The 24,496-nt window shown below is 56.5% G+C and overlaps 8 protein-coding genes across 8 annotated transcripts; 2 read left to right on the top strand and 6 right to left on the bottom strand.

The window, feature by feature from the left end:
* Positions 1-695: 695 nt before the first annotated feature.
* On the top strand, positions 696-1,488 carry INS49_000097 (uncharacterized protein; the record flags this gene model as incomplete). The annotated part of the gene is made up of 3 exons (XM_043160935.1): positions 696-733; positions 820-1,326; positions 1,383-1,488. The coding sequence occupies 3 exons, from the start codon at positions 696-698 to the stop codon at positions 1,486-1,488; spliced, it is 651 nt and encodes a 216-aa protein (XP_043029441.1).
* Positions 1,489-1,882: 394 nt separating this feature from the next.
* INS49_000096 (uncharacterized protein) lies at positions 1,883-2,235 on the bottom strand (the record flags this gene model as incomplete). The annotated part of the gene is made up of 2 exons (XM_043160934.1): positions 1,883-1,910; positions 2,003-2,235. 2 exons carry the CDS (start codon positions 2,233-2,235, stop codon positions 1,883-1,885), a joined length of 261 nt encoding a protein of 86 aa, XP_043029440.1.
* A 516-nt stretch (positions 2,236-2,751) lies between these two features.
* Positions 2,752-4,059, bottom strand: INS49_000095 (uncharacterized protein; the record flags this gene model as incomplete). The annotated part of the gene is made up of 1 exon (XM_043160933.1): positions 2,752-4,059. The coding sequence occupies one exon, from the start codon at positions 4,057-4,059 to the stop codon at positions 2,752-2,754; it is 1,308 nt and encodes a 435-aa protein (XP_043029439.1).
* A 507-nt stretch (positions 4,060-4,566) lies between these two features.
* INS49_000094 (uncharacterized protein) lies at positions 4,567-5,280 on the top strand (the record flags this gene model as incomplete). The annotated part of the gene is made up of 1 exon (XM_043160932.1): positions 4,567-5,280. The coding sequence occupies one exon, from the start codon at positions 4,567-4,569 to the stop codon at positions 5,278-5,280; it is 714 nt and encodes a 237-aa protein (XP_043029438.1).
* A 272-nt stretch (positions 5,281-5,552) lies between these two features.
* INS49_000093 (uncharacterized protein) lies at positions 5,553-7,130 on the bottom strand (the record flags this gene model as incomplete). Its single annotated transcript, XM_043160931.1, has 1 exon — positions 5,553-7,130. The coding sequence occupies one exon, from the start codon at positions 7,128-7,130 to the stop codon at positions 5,553-5,555; it is 1,578 nt and encodes a 525-aa protein (XP_043029437.1).
* A 1,667-nt stretch (positions 7,131-8,797) lies between these two features.
* INS49_000092 (uncharacterized protein) lies at positions 8,798-9,694 on the bottom strand (the record flags this gene model as incomplete). The annotated part of the gene is made up of 1 exon (XM_043160930.1): positions 8,798-9,694. The coding sequence occupies one exon, from the start codon at positions 9,692-9,694 to the stop codon at positions 8,798-8,800; it is 897 nt and encodes a 298-aa protein (XP_043029436.1).
* Positions 9,695-10,698: 1,004 nt separating this feature from the next.
* INS49_000091 (uncharacterized protein) lies at positions 10,699-14,319 on the bottom strand (the record flags this gene model as incomplete). Its single annotated transcript, XM_043160929.1, has 4 exons — positions 10,699-10,955; positions 11,021-11,088; positions 12,105-14,160; positions 14,235-14,319. The coding sequence occupies 4 exons, from the start codon at positions 14,317-14,319 to the stop codon at positions 10,699-10,701; spliced, it is 2,466 nt and encodes an 821-aa protein (XP_043029435.1).
* Positions 14,320-17,566: 3,247 nt separating this feature from the next.
* On the bottom strand, positions 17,567-19,159 carry INS49_000090 (uncharacterized protein; the record flags this gene model as incomplete). Its single annotated transcript, XM_043160928.1, has 1 exon — positions 17,567-19,159. One exon carries the CDS (start codon positions 19,157-19,159, stop codon positions 17,567-17,569), a length of 1,593 nt encoding a protein of 530 aa, XP_043029434.1.
* Between the last annotated feature and the right edge of the window lie 5,337 nt (positions 19,160-24,496).

The following is a 24,496-nucleotide window of genomic DNA, read 5'->3' as shown; positions in this document are numbered from 1 at the left end:
AAGTAGGATGGCGAACCGGGAGCTCGCTGCTACAGGATGTCAGTTGTGCAGGCTAACGGGATGGGCGGCAGTTCCAACTCACATTTCCTCCCCTATCTCTGGGGGGTCCGGACGGAGCAACCCGACCTCGCCTGGTAGCTGGGATGGGAACCGCAGACAGCACGGGAAGGAGAGCAGGCGATCTGCGTTCAAGTGCCCAGGCGGTTCTCCAAAGGGACTTCATGGCCGTAATGTGAGAGGGCCACCGGAAACATAGTGTTCCCAGAAGAGGAGGGAAAGAAAGACCTTGCGGCGTACGTCAATGATACCTCGGCGCGTCGCGAGGCTGAAGCAGAATAAAGTCTGGCTCCCGAGGCTTTGTCCTCAGAACTTTTTGGATTTTGCCGCCCGTCACCGACACCCGGAATGGCTAATGCCTGCCACTAATAATGCTGGGATTAACGGTTGTCGTCATCGCAACAGAGCACGGAGCACTGATGCGGTGCAGCCTTGACCCCTGTTCCCCGTGGCCTAAATGACCGCCTGAGCATGAACCAGGGCGGGCACTACGTGAGCGAGCAACAGCATTGCCCAACCCTCATCACAGTCGTCGGATGCGACGATCTATTCCCACCGTATTCTTCCCTTCCAAAGAATTTCCTCTTGGCGCAAGCACTGCATAGCCTTACTCTGCTGGAACAGAAGCAACATTCACAATGGCTTCCTCATCGACTCCTGCGACGCCACTCCTCTAGTAGTAACCCCCCTCTCCCTTCCTGCCTCCCTCCGGCCTGGTGATGGCTTCAATTCATGCGAGACTAACAAGACCCCAAATCACAGCTCATGCATCGCCCACAACACCACCATCCTCGCCGAGTGCACCACCTCTGCCGCCTCGCAGACCTCGTCCCTCGCGTCGCTCATCCTGCCCAAGATCAACCATGACACCCCTCAGAAGCTGACGTACACGCACGGCAACCACCACATCCACTACATCGCCGAGAGCCCCTCGGAGCACTCGTCCTCCCCGGCGGCGGGCGGGCTGACCTTCCTGGTGGTGGCCGAGTCGTCGCTGGGGCGGCGGATCCCGTTCGGGTACCTGTTCGAGATCCGCAAGCGCTTCCTGTCGCAGTTCCCGCCCGAGTCGACCGCCTACGACGACCTGCCCAACTACGGCGCGGGCTCCTTCAACGCCGAGCTCAAGTCGCTCATGGTCGAGTACGGCGCCACCAGCGGCGGGCGGGACGACGCCATCACCACCGCCCAGCGCGAGATCGACGACGTCCGCGGCATCATGACCCGCAACATCGAGGGCCTGCTCGAGCGCGGCGAGCGCATGATTTGCTTGTCGACAAGACGGACCGCCTCGGCGGGTCCGCGAGGGAGTTCCGCGTGCGCAGCAGGGGGCTCAAGAGGGAGATGTGGTGGAAGAACGTCAAGCTGATGGCGCTGCTGGTCCTCGTGCTGGTCCTGATCGTGGTGGCCATCATCATTGCTGTCAAGGTCTGATCTGGGGAGGGTGCTTTCACGCCGTGGCTGCTCCGGTGCTGTTACAAACGCTGTACATTTTGTGATTTGGTCTGGGCTTTCTCGTTTTTCCCTTTTTAAGCAGGTTTGGCGTTATGGCTGGGGTACATCCGTTGAGGATTGAAAAGGAACTCTCTTTCTTCTACCCAGGTATTACTTTTACTCTTAAGCACTTGATTGCCTTCGCAGGCAGATTGATGTCCCTTCGCAACCGCAGTCACCCTGACGATACCCGCACCAAACACCCTCCTCCTAGAGCTGGAATATGATTGTCTTTGCCAAATCGACACCACTCTCATTGCCATGCATTGTATCTTTCCGTAGAATCATGCCAACACAGTTTCCCCCCAGATCCGAAATGGGGGCATGAATGCACTTAGAACGTGATGAGCCCCTCGACCGCCCTCTCGAAATAATAAACCGTGCGCCCCTGCCAACACACCGTCACAGCTTCGAGGCGTGCGTGGCCTTCGCCTGCCCCTCCTGGTACACGTACCCCTGCGCCACCGGGCTCATCGCCAAGCTCGGTGCCTGTCCGATGCCGAAAGCCGGCGGCGGCCGCATGAGCCTCTCCGTGAAGAAGACTGGGTGCCGGTGGGCCGAGTCATGGGCCTGCTGGGCGTGCCTCTCCCATGCCGCCTGGAAGGGCGCGACGAGCTGTGGCGGTATGAGGGCGGGGGCTCCTCCTGGGAGGATGTTGCCGGGTGGTGGCGGTCTGGGTTGTGACATGGCTCTGGTCTGGATGCTGTGATGGGTGAGAAGTAGATGGCGCCGGGCGGATGGTGCTTCTTTGTTCCAGCGTTGCAGAGAATCCCAGGCGTTGGGGCGATTCGGAATACTGTCATGCAATTCGTTGAGCTGCTTTCAGACGATCTTCACAGTCTTCAAGTGAGAGATCAAGAGTGTCCCTGGGTGTGTATGAGATTGTTCATCGCCTTCCTAGCCATTTCAGTGTTGCCATCTTAGTAGCCCCGCAATTGATAGGCCGCGGTAACTACGGCATCATCGCTCGCCCAGGGATTCACTAGGTCCCGTGAGAAACATGGTCAATGACATTATATTGCGAAATCTGTTGTGAACACGGTCCTATTGGATAATATCTTTGAGGATTTTCACAATTCAATTCGATTCACAGCACGTCCAATGAACGCTGGCCAGGCGTATAGGCTCAAGGACGACTGACCATGACAAGGGCATGAAGCAGAACTCTCGCATCGCTAATAATATCATTGTCTATATACCCAATTATTGGACAGCCTTGTGCCCAAATTTGGCCTTTCTGTACTTGGTCCTTTTGTCAGCTTCTTTCTCCTTCTCCTTCTCCTTGGCCTTTCCCTTCTTGATAGTGTCGACTAACGCCTCGATCTCTTCTGCCCTCTGTTTCCTCTCCTGCTCGGCCTTCTCACTCTTCTCCTTCTCCTCACGTGCCTTCTTCTCCTGTGCCCTCTTCAGCGCGGCCTGCTTCTCCACCGTCTCCACGAGCTTGTCGCTCGACTCCCACAGCTTCTTTGCAACCTCCTCGTCTTTGACGTCTGTCCTCGCGCAGTCCACCTCGATGCATTCCTTGAATATCTTGCCGCCTGGGTCCCTGATGACGCTCCCATCCCAGGCCCCGAATAAAATAGACTGTGCGGCCATGAACGGGCTCTTTAGGAATAACCAACACAGGAAGTAGGATATCAGGTAGACGAACAGCCCCCACAGAGAGCCCCTCGTAATCCACCTCCTCATACCCGGCGTCCTGGCGAAACCCGGGTCCACGAAGACCACCTTCGCGTTCATGGGCAGGCCGTCCGGCCTCTTGTACGTGTCCAGGTGCTTCTGGAACGCCTGGCCGAACGTCATGAGCGCCAGCTTGCTGCTCGCGTGCGCGGCGGCCGGCGACCAGCCCTTCTTGTCCAGAGCGTGTGCCTGGGCGTCCCGCAGCGGCGGCGACCGGATGTAGCTCGAGCAGGTGGATATGATGACGCGGACGTCGCGGTCGAAGGGCTGCGCCTTGATGGCCGGGCTGAGGATGGCCAGCAGGTGGTAGTTGGCCAGGTAGTTGACCATCCAGGTGAGCTCGACGCCCTCGGGGGTCTCCTCGCGGCTGCCGCCGGGCGGCGTGAGCGTCGCGGCGCACAGGACGATCATGTCGAGGCGCCGCGGCGGGGCGTTGTCGATCCACCTGGTCGCGAACTGGCGCACGCTGTGCAGGTCGGCCAGGTCGACCTGCTCGGCGTAGATGAGCTGGTTCTCGGTCTTGGCGCGCAGGTCGTCGACGTACTCGACGAGGAACGGGTCCGAGGCGGGCAGCTGCGTGAGCAGGACCAGCTGGGCGCCGCGCCTGGCCAGCTCCAGCGCCGCGGCGGCGCCCACGCCCGAGGTGCCGCCCGTCATCATGACCACGCGGCCGTGCATGTTGCGCTCGGTGAGGTTCAGGGCGCCGTTGAAGTAGCGCTTGGTGATGGCGAGGGCGCCCACGGCCCCCGTGACCCCGGCGAGCTTCCACGGGTCCGGGAACCACTCCGGCAGGCCATAGTTGTAGGCGTGGATGAGGAACGGGATCGGCATTTTTCGGGCGCTGCGGGTGGGTGAGGACGAGGGGGATGGGCTGTGATCACTGATTACTGCAGTGTCATGTCGATTCGCACGATCTGGAGCTTCTGTGGTGGGAGTGGTCGAGGTCGGTGGGAAGGAATAGGGGTTTGAGCAAAGACAGCTCTGCGCAAACAGGCCGGATGGGAAACACGAATTCCATCTGCCTGTTGCGTCAGGGGCCCAAATTTGGAACCCCCACTGAACAAGGGCCCTGCACCTGGACCCAACGCTTCGGTTCCTGCCGGGGGTGGCGGGACTTGGTGGCTCATTGGCCTTGGCGCTTAATAGGCTCCAACTTCCAACTTCACCTTCAACTTCTTCGTCGAATTCAGCCCGTCTTCTTCCTTCTTCTTATCATTGCCACAAACTCCGCCGTGTCTTCAAACACACTTCTTTCGCTGTTTAGACAAACACCCGAAAAAGAGAAACAAAAAGAGAGTGAGGACTGCTTATGCCACCGGCAACCGCAGATCTGTCAGGATGACGGCAGATGAAAACGATGATGGATTCGACGACTTCGGCGATGTCCCCCTTCAGCACAAGAAGCCCTTCGGCTCAGGGCTGAGGCGCAATGAGATCAAGTTCGTCCCTGCCTCGAATGAAGGCGCAGAGGCGGAAGAGCAGCAACGAGACAAGACGAAGGGGCAGTCAATAAGCGATTTCTACCTGAGCATGGTCCTCAAGAAGCCGGAGCCCGCAGTAACACACAAGGAGCCAGCCAAACCCCCAGTCTGCGAAATATGCAGCATGCCCCTCACTCCCTCGGACGATAACGCAAGTAGAAGCACAAGCACCAGTAGCCGCAAGTTCGCCGGCCCCCACGAGGCCTCGATAGCCCACCAGGTGTGCCTGGCGCACTCACACCCGCCCTCGGCGCTCGACCGCTCGCGCATGGGCCTGACGGTCCTCGCGGCACAAGGTTGGGACCCGGACGCACGCGCGGGCCTCGGCGCGGGACAGGGACCGCAGTACCCCCTCAAGGCGAAGCCCAAGGAGGACCGACTGGGGGTCGGGGTCGTGGTGCCCAAGGATGGCGCGGCGAAGAAGAAGGAGAAGGAGAAGGAGAGGCCCAAGTTTCTCGACGCCAGGAAGGTGCGCAAGATGGCCGCCGAGGACAGGAAGCGGGCTGACAGGCTCCAGCGGGAGCTCTTTGGGCGGGTTGACCTCGAGCGGTACTTGGGGCCTGGTGCGTAGGTCGGCCGGGGTTCTTGCTGTCTCTTGAGAGGTGAAAGTTGCAGTGGAGATTCGGCGGCTGTTCTGGGATGACTTCCTGGCAGCTGAGGACATGGAAGTCAGGGATGGAATTAAACGACGGCGTGCATGTTTACAACGAATTTCAAGGGAGGAAAACTAGACGGATGGATCTGGTGTGATTTTAAGATACCCCCCTATTAGCGAATTATAGAATTTACTCAAGGCTCTATGGTGACCAGGTGGAAGACACGAAGTCTATATGCCACTTCTTCTTAGAAACATAGCCATGTCCCGACCCTCTTCCCTCTCCCTTTCCAACCGTCTTCTTCAACCTCCATGTCCTCTTTTGTATATACATCCGTGACCAGGTCCATTTCATGCGCCCTCCTGAACTTAGTCTTCTTAGCCAGCTTCCAGATGACAATCATGATCGCAAAGACAGGCAGCTCGATGTAGTAGCTGACAAAGTCGACGGGGCTGAAGCCGCCCTTGAAGCTGCTCCACCCCTGCACGAGGACGAGGAAGCTATTCAGCACGACGGCGATCACCGGGCCCCAGGGGTAGGTCCAGTTCCTGAACGGGAGGAGATGCTCTTTACCCTGGGCCTTGAGGCCGGCGCGGAACCGCAGCGACGCGACGCCAATGGAGATCCACGACAGCTGGTTCGAGACGCCGACGATGTTCTGCAGCCACGTCCACAGCTGGCCCGCGCCGATGAAGGACGCGCCGAACAGCAGGCCCGAGACGAGGCTCGTGCTGAGCACGGCGACCCAGGGCACCTGGAACCGCGTGAGCGACGTGAACACCGCGGGCGCGTGCCCGTTGGCGCCGAGGGTGAAGAGCAGCCTCGACCCGGCGAAGAGGGCGTGGTTTCCCGCGGAGATGACGCTGGTGAGGATGACGGCGTTGACGAAGGACCCCGCGACCCTGGACCCGGCCATGGTGAAGGCGATGGTGAAGGGCGAGGCGTGCGTGGACTTTGTGTTGAGGCCCGGGTAGTCGTACGGGATGTTGAGGCCGATCATGAGGGCCGAGAGGATGTAGAAGAGCAGGATGCGCCAGAAGACGTTCTTGACGACGCGCGGGAGCACGCGGGCCGGGTCGCGCGTCTCGCCCGCCGTGATGGCGATGGACTCGGTGCCGCCGTAGGCGAAGGACGCCGTCACGAAGACCGAGGCGAAGCCGCCGATGCCGCCCACGAAGGGCGCGTCGCCGATATGCCAGTTGCGGCCGCCGATGTAGTCGTGGTCCGTGTTGCCCCCGACGTTAACGGCTATGCTGAGGATGATAAATATGACAATGGTCACGACCTTGAGCAGGCTGAGCCAGTACTCGAGCTCTCCGTACGCCCTCACGTTGATGATATTGGCCAGCACAAGAATCACCCACACGATCAGGCCCAGCGCGTACCAGGGGAATGAGTCGGTCCAGTACTGCAGAAGCAGCTGCAGGGCGACCAGGTCCGCGGCCGTCGAAACGGCGTCGTTGAACCAGTAGTTCCACGTGAGTGCGAACCCAAATGCATCGTCCACATAGCGGCCCGCAAACGTGCAGAACGAGCCGGCCACGGGCACGTAGGCGGCCATCTCGCCGAGGCAGAGCATGGTGGTGAACACAATGGCCCCGATGATGGCGTAGCAGATGAGCAGCGAAGCAGGCCCGCCGGTCGCCAGTGCTTTGCCGGTGCCCAGGAATAGGCCCGTGCCGATAGTGCCGCCAATGGCGATCATCTGCACCTGGCGGGCCGAGAGGGCTCGGCGAAGCTTGTCCTCGTTGACATGGCCGTGGTGGTCCTCGAGCGAGGCCGGCGAGGCCTCATGGTCGTATGGGACCTTCCCGGGGTCGGACATGCTGGTAAGAAGTGTTTGCTGAACAAGCACGAATTCGTCAAATGGGCGAGGGGCAGGGTGAGGAGGAGGACGAGCTCAGAGGCTGCCCAGGCGACGACAGGCACCGCATGTTGGAGGAGGCTCCCATGGGGTTCCTTTTCAAGGGCGCCGTTGCGTAGGATGAGACCAAAGTCTGCTCTAGCACGCCATCGCGTACAAGGCCAATAACTGCAGCGTCTGACTAGGAATTGGGTGATCAAGTGGTATATCTAGAAGGTGGTCCAGGCTGCGCTAACCGCTACCGGCTAGGCTTGGCTGGGCTGGGGCATTCCATGACCAATTCCACATGGTGCCTGACAAGTCGCCTGCGGCTGGACGTTTGCCAGGGCTTGCGATACCTTTCTCAACTTCCGGACAGTCATCAGGCACCCGTGCGTCCTATTTCTCCGGCTACCTAGGTAAAGTTGCACTGCTGTGGTGATGAGCTAGGCGACTTTATACAGGCACGAATTAGGACTATCTCTGCCGTACAGCCCCCCTCCGGCTAATCATTGTTAGCAATTGACTGCTACCGGACCTCTCGCACCCAACTCAGTTTGCGCTACTATATGAGGCTGTACTGGGAAAGGCCAGCTTTTGGGAAAGCCGTAATTAGTGTTAGCCTAGGAAGGGTCTGTTAGTTGTAATCAAAAGCTGTTTATTCTGTCTTAGGTCATATCATTTGGAAACTTTGATAGAATGAATGATGTAGCTAACTAGATAATCACGACGGTTTCCTTGATGCCAGCTGCAAGTTGATCTTTATCGTCTTGATCATAAGCCTCAACAATACCAACTCGTTGATAAGCATCCCCTGAACGTTCCAGAACAAGTGCTATAGAAATGCCGCGTTGTGAGTCGCCAATGAGGATAAGAAGTAGGGTAAGTCCTTTGCTATGGTCCATTTCGATGTCGAATTGGATGCACGCGCTGTTATTCTGTTTGCCAAGCTGAGAGGCGCTGTTCCTCGGGTTCACAGGTTTAGGGCAGACTTCGACCCAGGTTACGTGGCCTTGAAGCTGAAGAAATGCGCTTTTGATTTGCCCAGTTGGATCTGCTCCCGCCGCGGTGACTCCTGCGTCCAATACCACAGCATGTTTTTTCGTCAACCTGCGGAAAGGGTGGTGGAATTCGATGTGCGCCATGCCGTCGGAACACCAGCGGTCTTCGCGTTCTAGTGAAAATGGAGACCAAGAAGGTGATCGGGACTCTCTTGAACGCTGGCCTACTGAGCTGCAAAACGGCTTCCATATCATAGACTCAAGGATATTTCCCTCCCAGAACCCAGCCAAGTACTTTCCGGCACCTTGAGACTCCCACAATTTTGCCAATCCCGACAGCGGTGGTAGTAAATCAGATTTGTATGAAAGAGCCAAAGTGGAGTATCGATGTGACAGATTCGACCAAAGTTCTTGCAGGCTGGATGTTTCGTCAGCGTCACGAAGACTGACTAGGAATTGGTCTTTCCTCAGCCAGTCCGCGGGCCTGCCGGTAGGACTGGCATCAGTCTCCACCTCCATGCACTCGCACTTCAGGCCTTCAACACATTCCACAGCAATTCGCGCTCGGTGAAATGGACGATTCGTTTTGCCAATAAATTTTCTTGCAGGGCCCATGCTCGTTCATTGAGTGGCGACCTTCTGAGGACTTCATGGTGCCGGTCCATGCAACGATGTCCGTCCAGTGTCCTTCGGCGAATGCGTGAAATGCTGGAATCCGGGTTCGTGAATTTGCCCAGTCTTGAAACAATGGCGCGCGAAGTCGGCATACACCTGGGCCACGTATTTGGAATAATCCGGCTGGATGGCCAACCTGGGCGCCGTGTCCATCACAGCAGTCTCGAGCTGGTCGAGACCATCGAGATATAGAAAGGCGTATATGCGGTCCTTCGGATTTTTGAATTTTGCCGGGCGCGCCAAGTCAAGGACCCTCAGAAGGCTCGGCTGAGTCTCCAAGCTGTATCCGAGGCAGCGCGCCACCTGGCGGAAGCGGTAGCGGTATAGGTTTAACAGGACGTTGAGGGGGTTGACGTTGTACTTGGCGTACATCCCCCGAAAACTCCGGAACAGCCAGCCGTGACAGATCATCAACGAGTTGAACCTGGCAGTCATGCGCGAGCCCCAGATAACGACTGCGTCCCGCGCAAGCACTGCCTCTTGGATGACCCAGCCTCGTTCAAACCATTGGTGGTCCAGCAGACACTTCACTGATTGTAATCTGGGATCTTCCATCACCAGCTGTATCTCCTCTGCCGATGGGTACGGGGCCGTCGCGAGGTTGTCGCCGGGCATCTGACGGATCATGACCAGCTTCTCTGATACAAACGTCGCCGCCCGATGAGCGTGCCCGCCGTCATCACCCGCAAGGTGGACGAGCACCCTCCGCGCCCGGTTGTATATTGGGCCCAACAGGGCGACCTGGCGGCCTTTCTCTTCGTTATCGGCCTGGTTTATGGAGATGGAGTCGGCCCAGACGGCGCGCGGTCTCGAAGGATATCGCATTGCCACCAGGGCCTGGAGGAGATTTGCCGTGATTTTGACACGCATTCCGTTGCATGCCACCTTCTTGCGCTTGATCCCACGCCCCCAGACGTACGATATTGCCTAAAAGTCTGGCTTTTCCTCCAGGTTCACGATCTTGAGCTGGCAGCGTAGTGGCTGCCGGCGTCTTCCAGGCTCCAAGATCGGAGCCTGATATATGCACCATCCGGCAGAGGGTCATATATATTAGTTCGTTGATTCCGCGGCATAGCGTTTATTGTCATATCGAGAGAACCAGAATTGAATACTGCTTTGCAGACGATGATGCTGGGTGTTCTTGAAGGGATGGCATTTCTTTAGGAAATTCAGTAGATCAGCCTCCTGTCAATTATGCCTCGGAGCCTGCAAAGTGGAGGTGGTCGTGCGGCTGACTGCATTCAAGGCAACCAATACGAAAGACTTTCGCGTACATCTAGGAAACTCGTGCAACACGTCTACCCAATCGATAGGGCACGCCTCACTTACAATAATCAGAGTCGTGAGAGAGTTTCAGGTACGTTGTCCCAAGACTAGGCCGCTGAAGAAAAAAGGCACCTGGAACTGGCCGCATCGAAGTACCTTTGCATCACTTCTCGTGTGCCCTATCCATAATTCAGGTACAATGAAATGGGGTAGCTGACAATAGCCAGGCTGCTGGACAGTGCAGGGTAGGAAGAGGCATTTATAGGTAATATCACCGATACAACACCAGTATAGTCACAGTATTCCAAAATATGAAGATGGCATGTGAGCCCGCCGTACAAATTCAAGCGGAAGTTATTGTGTACCAACACGCAGAGCTGACGGTAGTATTTTTGCGCCATAGACAAGGCTACGCATAGCGCTTAAGGATCGCCATGTATTTCAAGTCGGTGATGAGGTGGTGTCTGTTACAAAGCCACAAAGTCTGGACGCCGGGAATTCCGGCGCCGCAAAAGGCAATTCCACAGCCCAATATTCGAGTCTTTTCAAGATACAGCGCCTAGGAAATGCTTGGGATTTTCTGAGTTCAGGACGCGGGCCGATCTTCGCTAGCCCTGCTTTTCCTCCGCCGCCTTCTCCTTGTCATCTTGGGCACCTCCGGCCTCTGGGCAATTCTTGCCTTTGCTATCCTGCTTATCATCGGTCACCCTCGGTTTTCCCACTTCTGCCCCTCCGGACTTCTCAGCATCGTCATCCTCCTCACTGTCGCTGTCGTAGCAACCATTCTCAATCTCCTCCAGTCTTCTCACAGCTTCCTCGGGCCCGACCCCTTCAGAGGGGCCACCCATGCCTAAAAGGTCTATGACTATGACCAGTTGGGAGTTTTGGGGCTGTTACATGCTTGGGGGTTTCAGTTGCCAGTATCCTCACCATCGAGCTCCTCTGGGGACATGGCCGCGACCTTCGCCTTGCTCTCGGCAACCCTGGCCATAAACTGGCTATGTGACATGTCAGAACTTGGATACCGGGGCTGGTCGTCCTGGTCCGCTTGAGGAGCATTTTGCTCAACTGGCTGCGCGGTGGTCGCTTCACCGTTCTTCGTTGTGGTCATAGTCGAGGACTGACTGAGCAAGGAAGGACACAAAGATTATGTTGAAATCCCGACCAGTACGCTAATATGATGAGTGGACGGATAGGAAGACAGATGATATAGCTGTCTGCTAAGCTGGGTGGGGTTGACGGGAAAACTCAACGTGCAGCGAACCTAGAGTCTTCTATATCCGAAGTTGTGGCAGGGAGACTAAAGCACAAGGACAGAAATAGGCAGATGCGCCGCAAGACCCGCAGTGGAGTTGGGCCTGCAAGCCACTATTCACCCACAGTCACTACAAGTTACGTGAACAGCCTGACCAAGTGAGATGATAAGAGTCATTAGAGACTAGAAAGTATGTAAGAGGTATTCCAACTTTATACATCGCATCCACCACTCCCAATATCGATATGAAAAAAGGTCTAGGTACTCGCAACCTTCGCTCGCCGTTGAAACCCCTCCAACCCACAAGAAATGCCTTCCAGCTTTCCTAATTCAAGTCCCAATTGAAACGCCGTCGCGAAGCCGGGCTGCACAATTACCACCTGCCGTTCGATGTCATCGAAAGCCGCTAGGCGGGGGGCAACAACAGAAGCTCGCGCTCTCCCCCAGCCCAGATTACCACCATCCCTCGAAAACATGATAAAGAACGCCAGCTCTGGGTTTGATTCGCGCCTAATAGAATCCCTGCAGTGTGAAACGCCGGGTCCGATGCAGTCAAGCACACTCATTATCAATCCGTTGAAGTTTTGTTCTTTTCGCAATGCTCGTGTCACATCTATCTCTGATGGTCATTGAGAGATCACGGAAGCGATCCATATCACCCCGGTCAAGCAATGGCCGGCCCCTCAATCGGCCTTAATAGCACTGTTCAACAGTCAGCTCACGGTTCAGGAACTATCAAGCGGATTCGAGCACACTCACCCATATATCCTCCTGACAAAGGCGTAGGCGCTCAGGAAGCCGACCGTGCCCGTGAGAAGCCCGTACACCAGACAAGCCATGAAGCTATACGTGAAGAACAGCATCGAGCTCACAAACCCTGTGATGTGCAGCTTGTAAAAGTAGTACCAGATGCAGTACACGAACACCCACACCGAGCTCGCTCCGCCCACGAGGAACGACTGCCACCACCAATTGTAGTTCTCGCTGCACAGTTGGACGTAGACGGTGACAACGGTGGTCTCGGCGACCGTCACGATCAGGATGAGCGAGACGACGGAGAGGAACCCGAAGACGTAGTAGTAGCCCGACTTGTCCTGCCAGACGGACTGGAAGACGAAGAGCAGCTCGATAAAGATGACAGCAAATGGAATGAGACCAGCGAGCAACACGGACCGCGTGCGCTTAATGTACCAGGCTTGTCGAGGTACCTGTCGTGGGATCAGGCTCGTCTTCGTCGGGTGCTCCCACGCGCCGCCGCGGTTGTAGCCATATCGGGAGCCAACGTAGACGAGGGGAAGCTGGATGAAAAGCCACAACAGCAACAGGCCGACCAAGGTCCCGAATGGGATGGCAGTGCTCGAGGCCTGGGCCCAGACGAAAAGATTCAGGATGAAAATGAGCCCAAAGGCCAGGCCGGGAAACAGCAAAGCCGTCACCACCGCATTGCGCAGGAAATCCTGTCCCTCAAAGGTCTTGTACACCCGAGCCGAGTAATACCCAGAGAACAGACCAGCAAAGACGAATAGACCAATGCCGAAGCTGATGAATCCGCCGCGGAGACTGGGGTTCAGGATGCCCAACGCGCTCAGCAGAACGAGTCCGACAGCCATGAAAAGAAGCTGGACGCCAGACCCAACCAGAGGAGCCAGGATCCAGCCGTAGTGAGGAGCCCGGAAGACATCAGCGTGTAGCAATTTCCAGCCCGTGACGTCCTCCAGGGCCTCGTCGTCGGAAGAGGCATCCGCATCGTTGTCGTCGCCGCCCTGGTCGAGCAATCCGAGTGCCTTCTTCTCAGACAGCCTCGGCGACCGCTGTCCGCCACCTCTTTTGAGCTTAAGCTTGCCTTCCTCAGCGCGAGCGTCCTTGTAGCCCTTGATCTCGGTCCTGATCGTTTTGGCCATGATTATCAGCACGATTCCCGTCAGGAGCCCGCAGATGATGAAGGAATTGACGATGGCCAGCCAATGAATCCGAGAGCCTTCCTCTTGGTTAACAAAGTAGAGGTCCCAGCGCTTGTTCCACTCGACCGTGTTGTCCTCGCGGAAGTAGACCGAATACGTGTAGGGGATAGTCATCCTGGCGTCGTCGTCGAGGTCCTCCTGGTCGATCTCGGGCTGGTATGACGACTGTGAGTATAGCTGGTTGGCGGCTTCAGACACTGTTTTGTTAGGGGCCATGTACAGCTCAAAGCTTTGCTCAATGTTCTGCAGATCCGCGGGGCACCCATCCTTGTTCCTCCGGTTGGCAGACCCGATACTCTTGGGGTAGACCTCGAAGCCAACAATAACCTTTTCTCCCTTCTCGCCGGCCTTGCCTGGCGCGCTGCGGTAGCGCACAACAATAGTGTGGTGGTTGTTCAAGAAGTAGCGTGGCCTGCCGGACGACGTGTCCGTGAACCCAAGCTTGAATCCGGCAGCATAGTATTTGCGGGTCTTGTCGACTGTCACGAAGCTCGTTGCTCCGGGAAGGTTGTCCACGATCCACTCGACAACGTATCCGTCCCGGACAAGCTCCCGGGCCCACTTGACGTCGCGCCTGGAGACCTCCCTGCTGCAGAGCATGTTGCACTCCTTATCCTTCATCATCGACAGCTCGAGATCGGAAATGACGATGCGGTCGCCGCGCAAGACCTCCCCCAGGTTGAGGGAGATGCTCTGGCCACTGAGCAGCCCTGCGCCCGGACGGTGGTGGCCGGTTGGAGGGCAGACGAAGGGGAGGTCATAATAGGCATATTGCAGTTGTGTATTGTCCGAGTATGCTTTGTTCACCATTAAAGGGATGTTCTCATTTTGGCCGTATGACTTTATTGACCAGCCTGTTGAGCAGCTGCATGTCAGCACAAAGGGACCAAGGCGAGGCAGACGCTGCACTTGGGACGGGACAACCCACCGGGGATATAGAAGGCTTCGATCTGACACCAGAGGAGAGCCAAGAGAAGCGCTCTCAGCAGCCCTGACCTCGCTGTCGGTGCCATTGTAGCGGTGGGCCTTCCCTTGAATATCGGCCGCGTTCGAAGCTATGCTCTCGCAGAGCCCTGGGCGACGAGAAGACGTTCGGGTGGGGCGATAAGCAAAGGCAAGGGGCGTGTCTCAGAGCGGGAGCGATAGTAGGTATAGTGTATCTAAAGGCGCGTCCAATACAGCAAACCGCGCGCACAGGCACAGATAGAACGGCGTCGAGATATTGCTTCGGTGGGGAGTTACTCCGAAATGCGCATTGGCTTGACGGCAGTGTGATTCACGGCAGGCGAGGACGGCAATATGGTCGAAGCACCGAGAAGGGTGGTGGTCGTGGCAGCCCGGAGATAGACGGATTGACAGACGGTCAGGAAGGCGTATCCGGGCAAAGGTGTTGCGCTGGTACCTCTACTTGCGACGGGTAGGATGACCTCGGCCTCAGCAGGCAGACGCGGCAGGGAAGAAGCGGTGGTCTGAACGAGTGTAATTGGACCAGAGGTCCGGGGTATATGTGGCTCAGTGGTGCGTAATCGGGTGTGCTGGAAGCTGATGCTGATCTCTGGAGGGCGGATGGGGACGCTGGTGCTGAGTCCGAAAGTCTGTCAGTGAAGAAGACTTTAAAATATGACCGAAACAGTTGATCCGGACAGGGGACGTCCGAGTAAAAGAGGTGGGCCGTTTCCTGTTGGTGCTGCTGACGACGGCGACGGGGCAATTGGGTCTGCTTCGGCTGGCTGGCAGTTTCGAGAGGTTGGGATGGTGGAAGGAGGAGGAAAGAAGAGCGGGCAGCCAGGTAACTAAGCAAAAAGGCAGGCAAGCGAACAAGCAGCAGGCCAGCAAGCCAGTCGATCAATCCGTCAATCAATCGTTCATCAATCAGTCAGTTCATCGGTCAATCAATCCACTGGGCCAGACCCCCTTTGACCGCGGTATTTCTTGTAAGCGAGACGGGTTGAAGGGGGGAGGGGGGAAAGGGTAGGAAGGAGACCAGGGGACGGCGACCGTGACCAAACATTCGAGATGCGCGCCTCCCCCCAGCTATGGCACTTTAGCCCACAGATCCCGGCCCATGAGCCCCCGATTGGCGGGATATGGGTCGTATAAGTCGATAAGAGCGGGTCCCCTCTGCAACCTGGGCTGCATCTCTCTGCAGCCTGCAGTGCATGGTCGCATGACGGGGACCGTCGCAGCGGACCCAACCTTAATAATACAGTAGCAATAACGCCCATTCGCCTGTCTGTTGACTCTATCCAGCCATCCTCTTCTTTACACCGTCCTCGCCCCAATAGCTTCGGTGTCGTCTGACCCCACAGCATAGACGGCATGATTTTGACTACAACAAGAAGAGGAGGGTCTCCGATTGATTCTGAATACATGTGACATTTGAGTTGTGGTGACAGAATGACCGACTCCGTCGGCCGTTTGCAGCAGCGACACTGACATTGGGGCCAGACCCGCCCCTCCCCCACGCTCATTTCTCATTTCACTCCTTGGCCTGGGGACCGACCCCCTTTTCCTTCTTTTCTTCTTCTCTTGCTTCTACGTAAGATATGTATAGCGCTGCAGTTTGGCTGTGTGTATCTTTGTATGCGATCACGGCAGCTGATCAGCAATCGACGAGACATCCCTGAGACCTGTCGCAGCTCCACGAAACATCCGCTTTCGTCGATTTTTCGTCAGCAGCAGAAGCATTTTTGGCAACGCGGCATAACACGCCGCGAGTAAGTGGCGTGTGGCTCGGACGCCCGCGATTGCGCGTCCTCTGTCTGGTCTGCTGGTCCAGACACCACGTAGACTAGGCCATGCCATGCAGCACACACGGACACAGCATCTGCGGCCCGAGAATTGGCCTCGATACTAGCACGCGCCCTATTGTTTGTTCGAGAATTTCTCCTCTTCCCCAACAAACCTCAACATCAACAACACCGGTAGGTGTACTGCGCCGCGAGAGGGACGCACCGTGTGTGTGTGCCTAGGCCCACGAGCCTACGACATGATGTCCCACTACAGAAAATATCCATCGTAGGCGAGTGTTTCGACGCCCGGGTCCCCACACTCGAGATTCCACTGCCGACAGTGTGCCATGCAGATCTCATTGTCGTCATGACGTCTCCTTTTCCACCAGCCCTACTGGAAATCCCTTCTCGACATAGTCTGGTGTCTCCGACCCTCGATGGAGCCCATCGCCTGGCGCGATGCTCAACAACGCCAGGAACTTCCCGCTAGTTCACAAGAGACATGGAAGATCACCGATCAACCCAAGGATGCACAGTCAATCGGCCAGTCAATCAAATCCACATACATCCGCGAGCCAAGACCCAAGAGATCCGGGACCCCGGGTATCAGTGGAGAGATCTCGCGGGCTGACCCATGTTTCTGTATGTCAAGCCGTCGTGTCTCCCTCGAGCAGTCTTGTTCGCTCTGCCCCTCCGCCCCAATTGGTTTGCACTGGCTGCCAATTGGCTTGGGTTCAAACTCTATGTAAATAATTTATGCAAAGACCATGTAAAGGCTTCTCAACTTCAGACAGACGCGTATTGTGTCGCCCAAATACCAGGCGTAGTCACTACAAATAGATACATGGATCCAACCGCAGGCTGTGACACCGAATGACCGTAGGACAGCCACACCACCGCATGCACAAATACCGGCCTACGAGATGATCGCCGCGATGCACAAACCGTACCCACTTATCCCAAGTCCTGTCTGACAGCATATGTGCCTGCTTTCATAATCTTCCCCCAAAAGTTCCCGTGGTGGTCACCACGCAAGTGCTGGGTCTGTTCTCGCCATTGATGTCGGCGAAAATCGCTGAAGAATTCTGTAGCAGAGGCTACACACGCTGTTGCACTGCATTATCACCGCAATAGGCTCAACGCTGCAGGCATATTTTGAGAATTAAAGTGTTTGTATTTTCCTTAACGGTACAATCTGCACCCTATCACAAACCCGACAAGACTCTTCGTCGGATATTCCGAGACCTCAAGAACCAAAAACCATCGCACTGCATCACACAGTAAAGACGGACCACAAAACTCCATGCTTCTTTCTGTCCGACCAGCCACCGGATCGATTCCGTGGGGTCAACAAACCCGAGCACGAGGGTATCAAAAGTTAAACCGTAACCAAGACAAAAAAAGAGAAAAAAGGAGAAAAGGGCACATGCAATCTGGTGCATCCTAAAACCCAGAGCCATAGAACGGGAGACGCCAAAAAGCCAGAATTGAAATTCGGTCAGTTTCGGTCCAGAGGATCGACCCCCCTTCACCTGGCCCCATACCCAGGCAGCACGCTCGTCTCCGTGAAGGCGACCTCGGGCACGCTCAGCACCCGCGGCCGGAAGAACTCGTCCACGGCCGCCTCCTCCACCGCGGCCTCGAAGCTGGGCAGCTCCTCACCCTGCCCGGCCGCGGCGCCACCCAGCGCCGGGCGCTCGGGCTCGACCCCGATCTGCAGCGGCAGGTCCAGCGACAGGGTGCTGCTCCCGCCGCCCGCCGTCACCTGCAGCGACACGTGCAGCGTGTAGGCGCGCGAGGCGATGCACGAGTGGAAGGTGGGCACGAAGAACTTCTTGGACGTCGGGAGGCGCGCCACGGGGACGTGCGCCGTGGCTGTGTGGAAGACTGGGGAGCTGCGCGGTGGGGACTGGTGCTGGTTTTGTTGTTGTTTGGAGGGCCGCACGAGGTTCGCGATGGTGCTGGACTTGCGGCGCTGCCGGCGCTCGCGTTGCTGGCGCTGGCGCTCCTCGTCCTCGGCGTCCTCGCCCTCCGACGCCGTGTTCTCGGGCGCCGTGTCGGTGAAGTACCCCGAGTCGCGGCGGGCCTGCTGGGCGATCCAGGTCGGCTTCTCCAGCGGCGCCGCGGCTGGGAGGTTGACGGAGGTGGAGTAGACGCCGCGGCGGTCCGAGACGCCGGCCTTTGTGAAGTCGCCCATGTTGGGTGGGGCGCTGATGGGGCCGGCCGAGAAGTAGGTGTGTGCTGTGATCTTGGACGAGACGGCCGTGATCTTCGGGGGCGGGGTGCCTGCGCACACAGGCTCGAACTTGAGATCGACCTGAGCGGAGGTGCCAATCGAGACCTGCCCATCCGGACGGAGCATGATGGCCCTGGGCTGCTCCGCCGAGATTGTGAGCTTCCCCAACTTGGCCGAGAGCAGATTCTTGCGAATGGACTTTGTCCTGCTCATGCAGTACAGCCGGTCGTTCTTGGTGATGCTCAGCGGGGCGTCCTCAGGGAAGGTGGGGAGGACCTGGATCGACTTGATGGACTCCATGATCTTGGTGGGCCGCGCCTGCAGCTCTGGCTGCTTCCAGACCCTGGCCCTGATGGTGTACTCGATGTCGGCCATCTGGGGGGAGAGGTCGTCCTTCTCCCAGTTCCCCCTGGCCCAGGAGCCCATCGAGGGCGGGAGGCACAGGTGCTGGCCCTTGACGTGCTCGGACTCGACCTTGTGCGTGCAGGCGCCGAGGGTGAGGAAGTTGGGCAGCACAAAGTGGAACGGCACGCTCAGCGTGCTTGAGCTCTCGAGGACCCTAGGGACGGGGTATACCGACTCGGGGATGGGCATGATTAGTTTCAAGAAGGTGTACGTGGACTCATGGGGTGCACTGTAGCCATCTGTCTTGGTCCTGGCAGAGCCGAGCAGGATGATCTCGATGGTGTCGAACCGCACCTCCCTCTGGGTGGTGATGGTGACATCTCCGGCCACGACAGAAGACGAAGTGTACGTCTTGGTCTTGAAGTGGTTCTTGAGGTGGATCTGGATATCGGACCTTGGGAAGCCGAGCTTCCTGGCGTGGGCCGACAGGGAGGAGCTGGCCTCGCTGGGGCTGGTCGACATGCTCGCTCTCGCAGGCATGTTTGTGGCAAGGATGATGTTGTCAACCAAGGACATGTGTCTAGTACAGATGCCTGTGTGAAAAAACAATTACTGAGCCAACGTGTGGGGACGCAGCACAGTAGGTAGCAGGGCTTGTTCGTCAGGCGGTGGTGATGTGGACTTCAAGAGCCCGATGAGACTTGATTTGATAGGTCGCCCGTAATCATTCAATCTGATAAAAAAGAAACGGTCTCTTGGAAACCCTTTCTGAGAAGCTGCCAATGACAGGAGCAGCAGGCACCATCTTCAAACGGTGGCAACGGCCCGACGCTGGGCTTTATACAACCGGCAGGATGCAGGAGGCAGGACGCAAATGCGCATGAAACAAGGGGACAGACAACACAGTAGTAGCTGACATATGGTGACGGTTCTCAACTGGATTGGAAATGAAGGAAAGTTCAGAATATCTGAGTCATTCCGACGTAGGAGAGCCGTCCAAAAATCCCTAATGGTAAGGGGAAGCGAGGCGGAGGGGCAGATTGGGCATCCCTGGCATTGGAACAAGCAGTCGGTGGACCACTCCGCACAGTCTGGGGGAGCATGTTGTGTGGAGGGCGTTGGTAGCTTATTTATTAGTCCAGCCACCTGGTCGAACCACGGGCGCGGCGCCATGCCCGCCAGGTGGTGTGGGAGGATTGATCACTCGTTGCGGCTTGAAGGGCGTCTGCCGACCCGGATCTGGATGATAGGTAGTCTGTGACGTGCGTCTCATTCGTCTGCACCATGTTGCCAAGGGTCAAGACCCGGCCCGGGTGAGAGAGAGACTTGAGTGTGTGTGAGGTGAGCGACGAGTATAATAATATCTACCAGATCCAGATCCGCATCAGATCCAGGTCCCGTCGATTCTGAAATCTCTTTGTCTTGACTGTCACTTGTGAACCATCATAGATAATCGTGTTCATTATCGCCTGTGTCGAACACGCAGCGGCCGTCGGATGCGGACGTCCGTAGGGCCATACCAGGGACAAAAAAAGAAGGTCGGCGCCCTACCGTTGGCCGAAAGGCGTGCACGGTCAGGACCAAGGTTCTCGTTCCCCCAACTCACAAAGCAATCCCTGCATTGCGCCAGTGGATCATCGGCTGGTGGATTACGAACCCCAACATGGGAAGACTGGACGGGCAGGGATCAACGCCCCTCCATGCCCTTGCCCAGGAGGACAAGTCTAGGCCTTTTCAACTGACAGGCACGATAGCTCTGCAGATTGTCAGCTTCCAGCGAGCCACAACTTGGCTGCCATGGCCCAAGGCACGGGGCACGTGTCGACAAAGAAGATTCGGGCGGTTGGCGCAAACATTGGCGATGGCCTGACACAGAATGGCGTCTTGTGGCCGAGCCAGACCAGCCCGTTGATCCTTTGGCTTCGATTATGGCCCGGCTCCCGTGATGCAATTACCAACAGAAACTGCATCGTCTTTCCTCAGGCCTGGAAGAGACCGCGGAAACCCCAGAGCTAGAGCTAGTTGTTGCGCAGATGCGTGTGGCAGCCAGCAGGACGCAGGCGCGTGCATAATCAATGAATTACGTGAGCACTGGATTTCAAACAGTCGGAGCTAGGAGCCAATCCTGTATCATTTGGGCGTTTAGTTCCGCCGGTGACGGACCTTGCATGTTGCGAGCTGTCGACGACTTACACGCGCAAGGTCTCACGGTGACTGGCCAAAACGGCAATTCCCAACTTCGGATCTCCACAATTTACATAACAAACGCCTGACTGCTCGGCGATATCCAGTTCCAGACCTTGAATGCAGCTTCCTGAAGGACCAAAGCCAAGGAGGCCTATTCGTATCCATAGCCAACACTTGCTCAACATTCATCATCATGTGCGCAGAAAATACAGAAACAGCAGAGCAACTGTGATCGACCAATTGACAAGATGAACTTCGGCTGCCGATGTCGCAAGCCCGAGAGCCGAACCACAACGTTCGGTGCTACCTACGTCCGTGTCGTACAGGACCACTCCCCTCCGTCCCCGTCACATGCGCTGCACGGTACGGCCGCAGGGGAAAATCTCGATATATCCCACGCACCACGATTCCGGACCTGGTCGGCCGCAGCTAGCCCATGAGTAAGGTCTCCAGACCGCGGCCGCCCTTCTGGCCTCCCCAATTAGCGAGTGCCAGGTTTTGCTGCCAGCATGTTGTGGGACGACACCCACTTGTACGGTCCAAGCGCCCCAACGTCCTTGAGCAGCCAGAGCCCGCGCAACTGAGCAGCAACAGTCCGCGATCACAAGAGGACCCCCCTCAGCCCACACTAAGGCGGGCGCGAGCAGCCTGGCAGCATGGCAGCGAAAGTTTCACCCTCAAGTCCATGGGTCCAAGCACTTGAGCACATTGGCTAGCGTCATAAGCAGGGGCAAGTGTGAAGTGTGGAAGAAAAAAGAAAAAAAAAGGATTTCCGCATGCGGCTATTCCTCCCTTTAGGGGTTCCCGAGCAGCTGGGACCAGCGCCGCGCCAAGCCAACAAGGGGCCGGAATGACTCTAACTGTGTGTTGACGATGGTACGGCGTGGGATTGGACATTTGGTACTGTGGAATACTGTGCTCGCCGCCCAGGATCCTGATTGTCCAGTCCCTCCCCCTTGAGCTTGAACTATGCCTCGTAAGGTGTCCAGCGCGGATGGTGCCCACCTTGTGACTTTGATTTGCTCGTTTGTCTTGGACTTGGCAATGCACGTGGGTTTGTAATATGCTTCTGGTCTCGGGATCAACCTTTGGCATGCAGGAGCTGCGTGCGGTGAACTTGTTCCAGGGTGATCTCCTGGCTGGATAAATGCCCTAAGCAAGGAGCATCTTTGTTCCAATGAGTCTAGAGCAGAGATGCTTTTGATCCAACGTCTGGTAATTGATTTGGGGTTAGGGAATTAGGGCCCCTTGTGGGTGTGTCATGGTTATAACGACATCATGCAAAGCTGTGTTGGGGCCTGACCAGATCATTTTGTCGAAGGAGGGCATTTCAGGAATGGGATCGGGGGCACAGAATTATGATAAGGATTCTATGTTGTCGCCCCCGTATTTACGAGGGAGGGAGACCGGAAACATTGATTTCACCAGATGAATCACTTCGGCCAGTAAGAGCATCTAACCAAGGAGTGATGTGGTAGGTAGGTAGGTTCACAGATTCGAACGGAAGAAGACGAGGCACACACACGTTCAATGACTATCATGCTGAAGACAGTGATTGTGGATCCCTGAATACTTGAACAACAGCCGGTTCTCAAGAACCCAGGGCATGTTCAACGCGTGTTGCCTTTACAATTTGTTTATTCTTTTCTCTACGGATCACTTGAACTGGTCCAATCTCGGGTCTCCCTCGAGATGTACCACATTCGGCCAGATTTTCCATCACTGTCCTGCCATCCGCCATGGGAGGTACGGAACCACCCTCGACTTATAGCCAGCCCATGTAGTCCTCCAGCGCCTTCCTCTCTGGCTGAATGCCCCCTGGTACTACCACGACACCTCACCCTGCCTCCCACCTCAGCATTTCCTGCACTGTGGTGTCACAAATTTCCAACACTCGTGCTTTTCCCCCACAGAAACAAGATACAGAGCGCCAGGGATGTGGGCGGCTGTCGTAGGCGGGCGGAGGAGACACCCAGAATATGACTCACAGCAACATGAAACCACCCGGAACGATATCAATTCCCGCCCTGCGCCCTTCCAAAGACCCTCTCCACGCGTCCAGACCCCCTGGCCCTCGCCCAGGAACGTTTTCGCCACGGACCCCCAGTTTAGCAGCTCAGCTCATCAAGGTTCGTCTGCCTCCAGAAGTCCCGCACGCATCTCCCGGCGGTGGACGGGCAGGAACGCCGTCCGCGGCGAGGACCAGGCCCTTCAGGCTTTGTCCCCCTCCTGGTCGTCGTCAGCGTGTTGGTCCCCGCCGGGGGCTGGGGGCTGGCGTAGGTACGTGTGGTGGTGAGGTGTGGCCTTGATGTGGTTTTCCTCCTACAAGAAGAACTGCTCGAGCACTCTGCTTGTAGCCCTGAATAGGCTGCGGCCGATCAGGCCGAGACTGGCGTGCTCTGGTCTGGTGATACGACGAAATGTAGGAGGTCGCCTTGCTTGTGAGTTGGGTCCCGCACGTGTCCGTCTTGCCCGTGGGCGTTACCCTTTCCTTCTTTCCTTTTTTTTTTTCCTAAAAAAAAAAGAGTTGTTGGTTTCTTCCACCTCCTCTCATCCCTTTCTTTCTCCTTCTTTCTTTTTCCGTATTTGATTTGGCGCAGCCTGGGGCCATGGCAGACGAGGTCAGTATTACACTTTCATTCTCCATCCTGCACAAGTCATCATCGTGACTGTCGTCTTCAAGGCGGCATAGTGGGGATAGAACAACAGCCTGGCTGCCTCAAGCAGCAGCGTCACGTCCGCCACGATAATGTTCGAAATGGCACAGTAGACCTCCACTTCGCGTTCAAGATGACTGGGCTGCTAGGTTGCAAGTTCTCTAGGATCACACAAGTTGCCAGCCTAGTTGTCATGTCACTGCTTCAAGTGACCCGATAGTGGATGCCTGTGCGATTGAGACTTGAGAAACGAAGAGCGACCACATGACCCGAGCTTATGGTAGCGCACGATAATACTAATCACAATCACGCTTGGCAAGATGTCTTCCGCCAAGGCATTGGAGATTTTCTGTGGTATCAATGTCTCGAACGAGGGAACCACAGCTTCGTGAGGCTGGACCTTTTCCCCTCTGGGTCATTCTCTTCTCTGTCTTCGCCTTGAACTGATACCATAAGGCGCGACCAGCCGAGAGAAACAGTGAAGATGGAGAAAACAATAGCAATAATGGTAGTGACGTTTGGACAGATCGGCTTGACACTGTATGGTAGTAGGCGGCACGTCTGTTCTCCGATTCAATTCGTCGGTGGATGTGAGTTCCACTGGATGAGATGTGCTGAGTATAGCAATGAGCAGTCCCGAGCCACAATACCGAATGGAGGCCCATGAATGGCCTTATGATATTATGAGTCGCGACTTCGAAGTAGTTGACTGATCTGAGATGTACTTAGAGACTGCGAACCTGCTACGTAGGCAGCTCAGCAATGACGCCTAGGCTAATCAATCCAGATAGAGACCGCTTTCCCAAAACCTGGTACACAATATCTCTCGCTTGGATGGGGTGTATCCTCTATGGGTTCACCACTGCGAACTTGGAGTTCACCCATGGTGGTCAGACCGCAGCCCGTAAATGCTCTCAGACCGGCGGCAATCCTCACCAGCCTGACCTCCCTCACATTGCAGTCTTCTATACATCTAAAATGCGTTCTACTTCTTATCATCTACATGCCCGGGGCCGATAAGCGAAACCTCCCC

This window comes from Diaporthe citri (genome assembly GCF_014595645.1).
Source record: "Diaporthe citri strain NFHF-8-4 chromosome Unknown scaffold_1, whole genome shotgun sequence".
NCBI classification, from domain to species: Eukaryota; Fungi; Ascomycota; class Sordariomycetes; order Diaporthales; family Diaporthaceae; genus Diaporthe; species Diaporthe citri.
This window is presented reverse-complemented; position numbering and strand designations above follow the sequence as displayed.